The sequence below is a fragment of the Phymastichus coffea genome, unplaced genomic scaffold (assembly GCF_024137745.1).
Source record: "Phymastichus coffea isolate CEN01 unplaced genomic scaffold, Cenicafe_Pcof_1.1 PCOF00072, whole genome shotgun sequence".
NCBI lineage: Eukaryota > Metazoa > Arthropoda > Insecta > Hymenoptera > Eulophidae > Phymastichus > Phymastichus coffea.
This window is the reverse complement of record NW_026706883.1, coordinates 240,819-252,482: the sequence shown is the minus strand read 5'-3', so window position 1 is coordinate 252,482 and position 11,664 is coordinate 240,819. Positions and strand designations below refer to the sequence as shown.

Here is an 11,664-nt window from a genome sequence, read left to right as displayed (position 1 = left end):
GAGACGAAATAAGTGTAGCCCAGTTGGAGGCTCAGGAACAGGCGGGCTCTGCACACACGTCGGAGCGGATGCTTGGGGTCGTATCGGTGTCACGTGTGTAGACGGACCCCCTCCGGATATAGGAAGTTCCGTAGTTCGGCGGCAATTAGTCCAAAGATTCGCGCGAGGACTCGTCGCGCGCGCGCTCTTTTTTCCACGCGTGACACACATCGCGCAGCGGCGGCAGATAGCGCACAGCAGTCGTCTTCAGTGGGATTCTGGAGCGGCTGCGGCTGATGATGATATACTGCCCGAGAGAGCTAGGCCGGGCTCGCTGCCGCCGCTGCCGCCGCTGCCTATGGCTCGCAGACTCGTCGCTCGGCCGCTCGACTGCAGATCAGTGCGGGTCCGCGCGCGCGGCAGGAGTGCGAGTGCAGATCAGTCGGCCGCGAGCTGTGCGCGACTCCGCATCGTGGATAACGACAACGTCGGCACCAGGACTCGTCCGCTCGCTCACCCATCTCGCAACGCTCCCAACCAGAGAGACGCAGAAAGAGGAGAGAAGAGCAGTTCGCTAGTGAGGGTTTGGGTGGCGCCCCGTTTGAACACACCTAGCTAGAGAGAGCGAGACAGAGAGAGAGAGAGAGAGAGAGAGAGAGAGATCCCGAGGGACACGCAGCTATCCCCGCGCAATAGCAGGGGGGAGAGAGAGGCGGCGCTCGGCGCAAGAGCTTTCGCGAGCAGTGCTGCTGCTGCCGTCGCCTGTTCAGGACCCCAGCCTCACTCCGCGTCGGCTCCAATTTCAAAGGTGCGTATAGCATTCAATTCCCGTTTATCCCTCGACTAGCGCACTTTTCGCTTGTCGCTGCGCGCCCGGCGACTTGCAATCTCGGCAACGCGGAACAATTGAAGCGTTCGCAACCTCAGGTAAACAATGGCTCGCGCGGGACGGAATCAAGGGAGGCAGCAGCAGGACTAGGCCACTTTTCGGTAGGTCGCTCCCGTGCGCGTCTGCGCGCCTACGCGCTCACCGAGAGAGAGAGAGAGAAAGAGAGAGAGAGAGAGAGAGAGAGAGAGACGTCGACGACGAGCGGCAAATTGGACCCACATAGACTAGAGAGCTTGCAAGCTTGATTTCGCTCGCTCGCTCTCTCGGCCTCGATTAATTAGAATATAGCTGTTTTTTATGAGCGTGGAAGAGGAAGAGGGAGCCAAGCTCAGGAGCACGCTGTATTTATTACACGGGACCCCTGTCTCTGCCGGACATGCATATTAGCGCGGCTATCGTCCTATCTAACAACCTTTTTTTTTGCTCGCAGCTTTTTCTCCGCGTCGTGCGCGCGACTTCGTTCCAGTTTGAATGCGCGCGTGCAAGTTTCACTTCTTTTTCGTCTTTTCGACAAAATAAAAAAAAGAGTATAGATCGATGAGAAATGGTGTCTTAATCTCTTGAGAAAGACGTGACAAAACGATGCTCTGCTCTCTGCCAAAGGAAGATAATAGACGAGGCAAAACAAAGCGCTAAGAGATGTAGCTTTGAGGACCAACTGCTGACTGCACAATAGGGACTTTTACGAACTCTGACTATGCTCCAAGAGTAGCTTTCATCATGTTCTTTTGGTCTTTTCTTTGTTTTTTTTCTTTTTTTGCGAGATAACGACTCAGAATCGGGCAACATGGAATTTCAATAATCCCGTCAGTACGACCGTAATCCTTTTCTCTTACCTCCCTCCCTACTTTGCTGCGTAATAATTTCTTGAAACAGTACATTTGCAGTAGATCAGAGAAAGCAAGTTAGAGAAAGAGATGCTATGTGTGGTAGGCACGCACACATGTTTCTCTCTCTCTCTCTCTCTCTCTCTCTCTCTCTCTCTCTAGCTTAGGTGATTGTTTATCGACTGGTGGTAGGGATTACGTCGTGCGCGCACCTCCCCCCACCTACCCATAAGTGCTACTCAGCTACCCCATGTGTGTTACAGCTGCTGAGAGAGGAAGAAGAAAAAGAAAGAGAGAGCAAAAAAAGCTACGAGCGAGAGAGAGAGAGAGAAAAAGAAAAAGAGGTCGACCGATTGGAGCTGCGACCGTTCCAATTAAAGAGGGGTATCGGTTGGACGCTCACTCTCTCTCTCTCTCTCTCTCTCTCTCTCTCTCTCTCTCTCTCTCACTCTCGCTCAGACTAGATCGATTATGACGCCCCAGAAAACGCGTGCCACAAATTTTCTTTGTCTTCCGAGCCCTGAAACTAGAGCGCCACAGCTTTTCCGTGTCCTTTTTTTCGCAAGCCAAGACATCCTACCCAACAGGAAGAGATTCACGCTCGCTCGACACTGTATATACGTAAAATTGGCCCACGCGTGCGCGCACGACACCTTTGAGCCCACGGGATTTGGGGAGGGCGTGTGTCTCGCGCAGCGCTCGCTCTGATATTATTCGGGCATGCACATTTTTCGCGTTCATTCGGGCGTTATCCGCTTTCTTTTTTCCCCGCCCGAGATACTCGGGAAATTGAGATCCCAGAATTTCTCTCTCCTGAAGAGAGAAATTTCTCTCTGCCACGAGCACGCAAAAGAGAAAAAATAAATGTTTGTAAAGTGCTATATTCCGTATTTTACTCTTATCGAAACTTCAAACAGCTATTATTTTTTAATCGCAATTGGTTTGCCTCGTCGTCTGGAAATCCAATAGTTTACGATATATTTTTTTCTATTACAGTGTAATTGATTGTGAAAATTTATTGACTTTTCTCCCTCCAATAAAGATAATTTTTACAGCTTGCCAACCATCTTTGCACCTGTCATATTAAAGCCAGGAATAATTGTAACAACGAGCAAACTTTAGTGATTGTTTTTGTATGATCCAAAATTAATGCAAGATTGTCGGGCGCTGCTGTCGGGCTTATAGCCGCTGACCCACACACATATGCGCGCGCGCACACTCCGATTAATAGAAAAATTCGAGTATTTTGATGACTATAAGTTTTTTAATATTCAAAGAATCGCGCTTTGCGTTTGCTCATTTCGCGCGTGACTGGCTTGAGCGCTTGGGGAGCGTACTCGCATCGATTTTTTTTTCTTACAATTGCCTTACGGACCTCGAGCATTAATTTTTTTCATAATCCCGAATGAGAGATATTAAACTCTCCACCAATCGCAGATTCAAATTGATATCCGCATTTTCTCTCATTATTCTTCTTTCAACGTAGCGTAGTCTAATTGCACGAACTAACATTATTCCCGATCGGATTTGAATTTAATTAACGTTATAGATAATTAGAAATAATTCAGCGCATCGGTTGAGCGAGTCTCATAGGAAATAGTCCATCGGAGTTCCGTTTCGATATTACAAGTGATCAGCTCGCTGCTATCGGGGATGTTTCATTTCGGAATCCCAATACATTTATCCATTCAATATGTGTATATCTACAACCCCGAGATTCCGCATTGAAATATCTCCGATAACAGAACTGCCATTGATTAATTCCATTTCGGATATCAGTTGGACTAACAGTCGCGGCTTTGCTATAATCACTAATCGCAGCTTTTTTTAAGTTACATTATCAAAGAAAGATTTCATTCCACCAGTTTTTTCCACTTTCCACTATGAAAGCTAAAAGTCCATTGCTTATTCCACCATGGCGAATGAAGGATTTTACCTATGAAGGGCAATCTAAAATTTGCTCCCGATGACGCTGAAATTTGCATTTGAAATGTGTCGTGACTTGACGTACATCGTGCGGGAGTGAGAGTTACGACCCCATCATCGCTTTTCGGCGAAATTAGGTTAAGCGCATTAAGTGCTGCTTCACGCGATGTGTTTGCGTGAAAAACAATCACAATATTACATATCACGGCTTCACTTGTATTTTCATCCAAATGTGAAATTCATTGTGCCAGCGGTAAAAACAATCTGCCCAGCTTGTTTCCGCACGCGTTCAATGAAATGGCAATTTTGGTATACCATTTTTTACGGACGGGCGAGCATCGCGATTAAAGAAAAAATTGATAACTCGGTAGTTGCTTTTAGCGTTCGACAAAAGTTCATGCAAAAATGTTAACAACCTGAGGATTTTATAATGATTTTGTTAAATGCTACTTTTCTCCGAGTTAACTGTTAAAATGATTGGTAAATTTGAAACGGGCTTTTAGTTAACCAAGTTTCTGAAATACGCGGGATGATAACCTTCGCAAAAACAATTTATCCCAAAAGTTTCGAATGTAAAAGAGCTTAAAGCACGTTTGGTTGAGTGAAAAGTAGAACGAACTGAATGGAAAGTTTGCGGATTCACGTGGGTAATATAAAAGAGTAATCGGAAATGGGCGCATTGCTTGGATGTACTTTATTGAAAGTTCAATCATTAGATATTTTATTACCCGCATCGTGCCTTTCTTTAGAAAATCATAAAAGAAGATTACGTTTAAATAAACGTCGAATTGAGCTCAACTGTATTACGAAAAATGAATCATATTTTTCCATATCAGACATTTTGGAGAATAGCGGATAATGCGAAAGCTAATTATTGATATGTGACAGAACACGTTGTTATGAGCCAGCCACACTGCGCAGAACGACAGTAGGCTAGACTGAATTCAGAACCAAGGGGCTCACCCTCGACTTTGACAAGCGGCGGCAAATATGGCGGAGACGAGCGGCAAGGATCAGACGGAGATGCTAGATCCGGAGAGCGGCGACGGGGCAAAGGCCCTCAACGCCAGCGGCAAATCTAAAAAGGATTTACCTGACCGAGGTAGCTGGTCCTCCAAGCTCGACTTCATTCTCAGCGTGGTGAGTCTCCATTCGTTTTCTTTACGCGTTGCTTTCCTGTAGGTCAAATTATTCTTGGACTCCTGCCAATCGATTTGCCTACCGCTGATGGAACGCTTGTTGCTCATCTTGCGAATAAGAGATTGAACGGTGGACATTTTTTCGCGCAATGCCGCCTGCCAAAAGACTGCCAGCCACTGAATCGCCGGCGAGATTAATGCGCAATAATTCCATTACAATGGAAGTGCCTCGTCGCTATTCGCTACGAAACTTTGCCGGGGAACAGTCGCTCGCCATTTCTTTCGAAAGCTTGCGGACGACCACGATAAACTCGGGCAGGCAATTCAAACTTCAAGTAAATAGCGATTTGATTTAGCGATCTGCTCGGTTCCATATGCCTGGCCATTTATAAAGGTCTCATTCCTCCCTCGCGCGCAACCGAATCTCTTCGTCTTTTTTTTCCTCGTTCATTTCCGTATGCATCTATCACAACAGCCCAGCGGCATGCCAATGGCACGAGCCTCTGATAAATTGACCAAGTTGTTTGCTCTCGAGGCTCCCTGATTGCCGCGTACAAAGTAATGTCACTTGGAGTGTCACTGTAGCGGGGAGACAAGAGAGGGTATGATCAGTGTATTCGATTCGCCGGCAGGGTAAGCAAAAAATCGATGAGGAATCCGAGATACGACCGCGCGGGGCGGACGGAAAGATGCTCAAACGTGTTTTGACGCATCACGATGGCGATCGGGGGAAGAATTTTGGGGGAAGAATCGGGGGTCGGCGGCTAGCGCTGCCGCTTTCATACGAGACGCGGTATGATACGCACGAGCAGAATGCAAGCAATAATTAATGGCATCGCGCGCCCAACGACACTTGTATTATTAATAGCTTGCATGCTGCCTGTATATCACTCTGCTCTATAGGAACGCGCTATCGTTCTACGATATCGCGAGTCCAACACTAACTTTTCTGCTTTATTTATTCGTCTTATCGGCGAGGTTGCGTTTCGTTACCGCGATCGTGTTTCATCTCGCGCGAAAATCAGCAGATAACGATGTCCGACTGAAATTTTGCTATTCTACTGAAAATCCAAAATAATTGAATTGGCGTGTGCATCTGGTGAATCGAGCGCTTCGAACGCAAACTTCAGTCGAAGTCATTAGCACAGCAATACGCGCACGCAATGCTAGCGAAAGCGCCTTCAACGTCGACGAGGTGTTAGTGCGAGTGTGAAAGCAATGAATTACGTGCGATAGGTGGGTCTGGCGATCGGCCTGGGCAATGTGTGGCGATTTCCGTACCTGTGCTATAAGAATGGAGGCGGTGCCTTCCTGATCCCTTACTTCATCACGCTCTTCCTCGCGGGCATTCCCATGTTCTTCATGGAGCTGGCGCTCGGCCAAATGTTAACGATAGGCGGCCTCGGGGTCTTCAAGATCGCACCCCTATTCAAGGGCATCGGCTACGCGGCCGCCGTCATGTCGTGCTGGATGAACGTCTACTACATCGTCATCCTCGCCTGGGCCATCTTTTACTTCTTCATGTCTATGCGCAGCGGTGAGTAATATTTGACGTGTACGCCTCGAGCTTCTTTTTTTGTCTTTCATATTAACACGTACATATTGTTCATCTCTTTCTCATTTGTCGCGCGCGTGCGCGCGTGCACGAGAGAGAGAGAGAGAGAGAGAGAGAGAGAGAGAGAGAGAGAGAGAGAGAGAGAGAGATAATCGGTGAAGGCCGCGCTTTTTTTCTTCATTCACGCCTCTGTTTTTTTTCGGGTAGAACTACCCTGGGGCAGCTGCCACAATTACTGGAACACGAAGAACTGTGTCAACCCGTACGAGCGGAAGAATCTACATTGCTTCAACAAGTTTGGCGTGAACAACACGATCGTCAAGATGTGCACTTTCAATCACGTCAACATCAGCGCCACCGAGCTCACCGATCCCGTCAAGGAGTTCTGGGAGTATGTAGCGCTGTAATGTAGCAGTCTGCGGTCGATGCGGTGGACAATGAAAAGCGAAAACGCGACGTTACAGGCGAAGGGCCCTGCAGATCAGCCCAGGCGTCGAGTGGGTGGGCAACATAAGATGGGAGCTGGCCGGCACCCTGCTGCTCGTCTGGATAATGTGTTACTTCTGCATCTGGAAGGGAGTAAAGTGGACCGGCAAAGTGGTCTACTTCACCTCGCTCTTTCCGTACGTGCTGCTGACGGTGCTGCTGATCAGAGGCATCACACTGCCCGGGGCCATGGAGGGCATCCGCTTCTACGTCAGCCCCAACCTCTCGAAGCTTCGAGAGTCCGAGGTAAGCCGCTGCGAATGATGGGCAGTATTGCGGGGCAAATTAAAACGCGAGCGTGACCGCAGGTATGGATAGACGCGGTGACGCAGATCTTCTTCTCGTACGGCCTGGGCCTTGGCACGCTGGTCGCTCTGGGCAGCTACAACAAGTTCAGCAACAACGTGTACAAGGACGCGCTGATCGTCTGCTCGGTCAACTCGTCGACCTCGATGTTCGCGGGCTTCGTGATCTTCTCGGTGGTTGGCTACATGGCCCACGAGCAGCAGAAGCCCGTGGCCGAGGTGGCCGCCTCGGGCCCCGGCTTGGCCTTCCTCGCGTACCCCTCGGCGGTGCTGCAGCTGCCCGGCGCTCCGGTCTGGTCCTGCCTCTTCTTCTTCATGCTGCTGCTCATCGGCCTGGATTCGCAGTTCTGCACCATGGAGGGCTTCATCACGGCTATGGTGAGTTGACGGGAGTTGGTGTGGGCGAGAGCGCGAGGAGCCGTCGGGCGTCAATGATCGAGCGCCGGGCCGGCAGGTCGACGAGTGGCCCAAGCTGCTGCGTCGACGCAAGGAGATATTCATCGCGATCGTGTGCCTGCTTTCCTACCTGGTGGGCATGTCGTGCATATCCGAGGGCGGCATGTACGTCTTCCAAATCCTCGATTCCTACGCCGTCTCCGGATTCTGCCTGCTCTTCCTCATCTTTTTCGAGTGCATCTCCATCAGCTGGTGCTTCGGCGTGAATCGCTTCTACGACGCGATCAAGGAAATGATCGGCTACTATCCGATAATCTGGTGGAAGTTCTGCTGGGTGATCGCCACCCCGTCGATATGCATTGTGAGTTTCGCTGCGCTTTCGGCGCGTCTGTCTCTGCGGCCGGTCTGACGAGCTTGCCTCGCCCCGACAGGGAGTCTTCTTCTTCAACTTGGTGCAGTGGACGCCGATCAAGTACCTGGACTACGAGTACCCCTGGTGGTCTCACGTGCTCGGCTGGATAACGGCGCTGTCCTCGATGCTCTGCATACCCGGCTACATGATTTACATCTGGATGAAGACCCCGGGCGACAACAAGACGGTGAGTAGCGCGCACGCGCTCCCGAAGGTCGAGCGGCCGTGCGATATCAGCGACTAATCCGACTGTTGCGGCGCGCGCAGAAATTCAAGACGCTGATCCGGATAGAGGACAGCGTGACCGAGCTGCGAGAAAAGATGGGCCACTCGGGCGTGGAACTGACGCCCCTATAGTCCGTCTCGCCGTAAGCTGCTCGCAGAAGTGTTTGTTCGTGGTCGTTGGCCGAGGCTTGCCAACCACTCCAATTGTCTTAGCTGCAACATGAGGACAACAGACATCGACAACCTTGCGCGTGCACATCCTCGATTCAGGCGATCCACCGATCGACAAATCAAAACAACAAACATTCATATATTATAGATATAAATATACACAATGAAACATATCGTCGAGCGATAATTACGCCGGAATTAGGTCTATCGTCAAATTAATCGTTATTTATTGGATTCTAAGCAGCAACCAGGATAGAGGGGCAAATCAACCACTGTGACTCTGTATCGCCATTGATGTATTATATATACGTATATAATAACCTTCGTTTCTCCAAAACGTATCCGACTCTTGTTACATAGGGGACGAAAGCAAAGTTTTTTATATACATTTCTAAATAGATATATTTACATTGAGACATTTTTCGAATGATTTATCAAGAGAACAAACAATCCGAATCGCTCAAATTTTTGACAATAAATTCTTATTTTCGTACAGTTTAGTTGCAGTCTCATTACGTGCGCAGAACTTTCCTCTTGAGTTTCGCGTTGCTAGCTATAGCTTGTAGACCAAGAGACAAAACAAAGCAGAGAACAAATCTATGCAACTTACCTATATTATTATAAATATATAAAAAGAAAACAATGACCAGAAAAAATTATAGGAAACTATATGTCTACACTAAAACTGAAACATAATCAAGTTGCGGGAAAAAAAAGAGAGAATCACTGTCTTCCATTTACAAATTATACTTTTACATTCGATAATTTTTAATAGAGAACAAATTATATCTTAACGATCAGTCGATCGGACCTACTCTACGATATATACAAAGATGAGCATTTAAAATTTAAATGAGCACATATACACGCACACAAATTGATGAACAAGCTAGCTGTTCATTCAAGTAGATTCAAGCCAGATATTACCAAGTAGAGTTGCATTTCAAACGTGTGGTACAAAACTATATGAAACAGATGTTTATTGGTGATTGGCGTCAATTGCAATTATTGACAATCGACGCGGCGACACTGCTTGTCGAGCAACGCTAATTCGTGTCAAGCGATAACGATAACGAGGGAGTGACAGAAGCGCGAAAAAAAAAAGAAAAAAAAGAAAAGAAAAGAAACGACGTAGGCACGCTGACAATAAAAATAAAGAAAGGAAAATATAAACAATTATTGCTGAGCAAAATACGTAGTATATATCACTTTGCGTCAAGCAAGCATACTTACTAGCCTTAGAAGACTAGTATTTGTACTCTAGATCTGAAGGTGTTCAAAATATAGTTACGAACGTATCATCATAGGGCCTTTTAAAATGATTCAATAAATAGTCCTTGTAACGAATAACAATATACATATATACATAACTACAGATATATTATTAAAGAATCAAATATAGAAGACAAAGCACTTTAATCGTTATTAATAATACAAGTCGGACGGATATATCGTAGGCAAAACCAAACTTGTGGATTCAAGTTAAACACGCGTGAATTCTTTATCAACGATATAAGATTTCATGCTTTGGTGAAAACATTTGTTTGCGTTCTGTTTTCGTTTCGTGGGCCAAAAGAACCCTTCGCCGCAAACTGTGCAAACTTTTAGTTGCGCTTGAATACGTAAGCGTCAGGCTACGCTTAGTTTTCGTTGTTATCGATTTCAAAGTTTATTTTGCAGTTGGACCAAAGTTCGTGCAACCTTTTGTTTTCGCTTTCGCTTCGTGGTAAATAAATATTTTCACTAAAGTAACTCAAATACATGTACAAGCACATGTATATATTATCATGTATACACATGCATATCTAGTACACGTAAGGATCTTCCAAGAGATCGCGCGCAAAAGAATAACAAGTTACTGAGAAAAATGCTTGATCGCTGCAATAACGGTTCGAACTATTTCCGTACGTGCACTGTTGGCAATGTAAATGTGACAAAGCAGTTGGGGCGCGCGCCCCGACATATATTTTGAGATGTGCTACAAAGGGAGCGGGCAAAGGGAGATCGCGGTGGAAACGAGCATTTTTCACAAATCCTTGTCTTCCATCGATGCCACTACTTTTCACGGCGAATGCCGTTGCTAAAACTTTATTTACTCGTTAGACAAACAAGCATATTTGTCATGTGGTGTGATATGTACAATTACAAGAGACAAAAGATGTTTAACGCAAAAAAAAAAGATATATAACTAATATATAAACACAACGAACTATACGACTTATTCGAACGATGCGCGCAGGCTTAAGTGACTTTTTATAAATTTTTTTTCCAATTCTTCCAAACGTCTAGTCAATACTTTGGAACTTGCCGAAAAAAGCTCACATTCTTGCTATTCAATATTATTATGTGAAATTCATTTTTTGGAGTCACTTCGCGCTTTTCAACTTGTTATAATTGTGAAATAGATTTTAATGAATTATTGTAAGTCAGTGAAATCAACAGTACATTACGATACAAGTGCGGGAAAGCAGATTCTTGTCTCGTTTGGCGTTTACTCCCGAGCGAAACGAAGGTGGAAAGGCACACGAGACGAGAAACGCTTTCCCGAACGTGTGTCGTACCGTATTTTTTGATGCGACGTGTGAAAAGTGCGATTTTCAACGCACGTTTTCTCCCGAGCGTGCGGAAAAGACGCACTTTGCGCCCGGAGTGTCGAAAAAATCATTTTCATATGTCATGTTAAAGCTCGTTACTAGGCTGCTCATCGTTGACGTTGCGCTCTAGATAAATATTATATACACCTAAACAAGATAAAGAGAAGAAATTTAGAAGATGTATAGCGCGGATACATTGAACTATGAATTTGCCGATAGTTTAAGCTATTTAATTTAATTGTTTGTTACAATTATTTTTATTAATTAATTTGTCTAAAAAGTTACGAATACATTTTATTATACGTTGTAGTCATTTTTCTTTTGGACAAGCCCTCTCTATGCATTGTATGTGCATAGTCACACACAGTGGAGAGCTATTAAACGCACGCCCGATGGAACATTAGATCAATGCGTATAGTGAGCATGCAAACAAAATCACAAACACTTTGTTTGAATGAGTATGCGTGCGTATGTATATACGCGTACGTGCACAGGCTTATGTATATATGTGCAGCTTCATGTGCACGCGCGCCTCCATACGCTCATATATCAAATAGTGTATATGACAAATATCAATGTATTATTGTTACTTGTGTAGAAACAATTGACCTGTGTATGTATCAATTAATGAAAAATAAATTGAATTAATGTAAAATTAAAGCGATGCGAGCCAATCGTCCTATTTAGTCATTCCCTGCAACTATTCGTTTGGTGAAGAAATGTTGGAGGAACGAAATCAAAAAATTAATTTATATTTACT

At 45.8% G+C, this 11,664-nt stretch overlaps 1 protein-coding gene across 1 annotated transcript; it reads left to right on the top strand.

Moving 5' to 3' along the window:
- Nucleotides 1–294: 294 nt before the first annotated feature.
- On the top strand, nucleotides 295–11,564 carry LOC131667992 (sodium- and chloride-dependent GABA transporter 1-like). Its single transcript, XM_058941783.1, has 9 exons — nucleotides 295–787; nucleotides 4,510–4,761; nucleotides 5,997–6,297; nucleotides 6,523–6,706; nucleotides 6,780–7,047; nucleotides 7,110–7,484; nucleotides 7,561–7,863; nucleotides 7,934–8,101; nucleotides 8,182–11,564. Exons 2-9 carry the CDS (start codon nucleotides 4,612–4,614, stop codon nucleotides 8,269–8,271), a joined length of 1,839 nt encoding a protein of 612 aa, XP_058797766.1. The 5' UTR covers nucleotides 295–787; nucleotides 4,510–4,611; the 3' UTR covers nucleotides 8,272–11,564.
- Nucleotides 11,565–11,664: the final 100 nt, after the last annotated feature.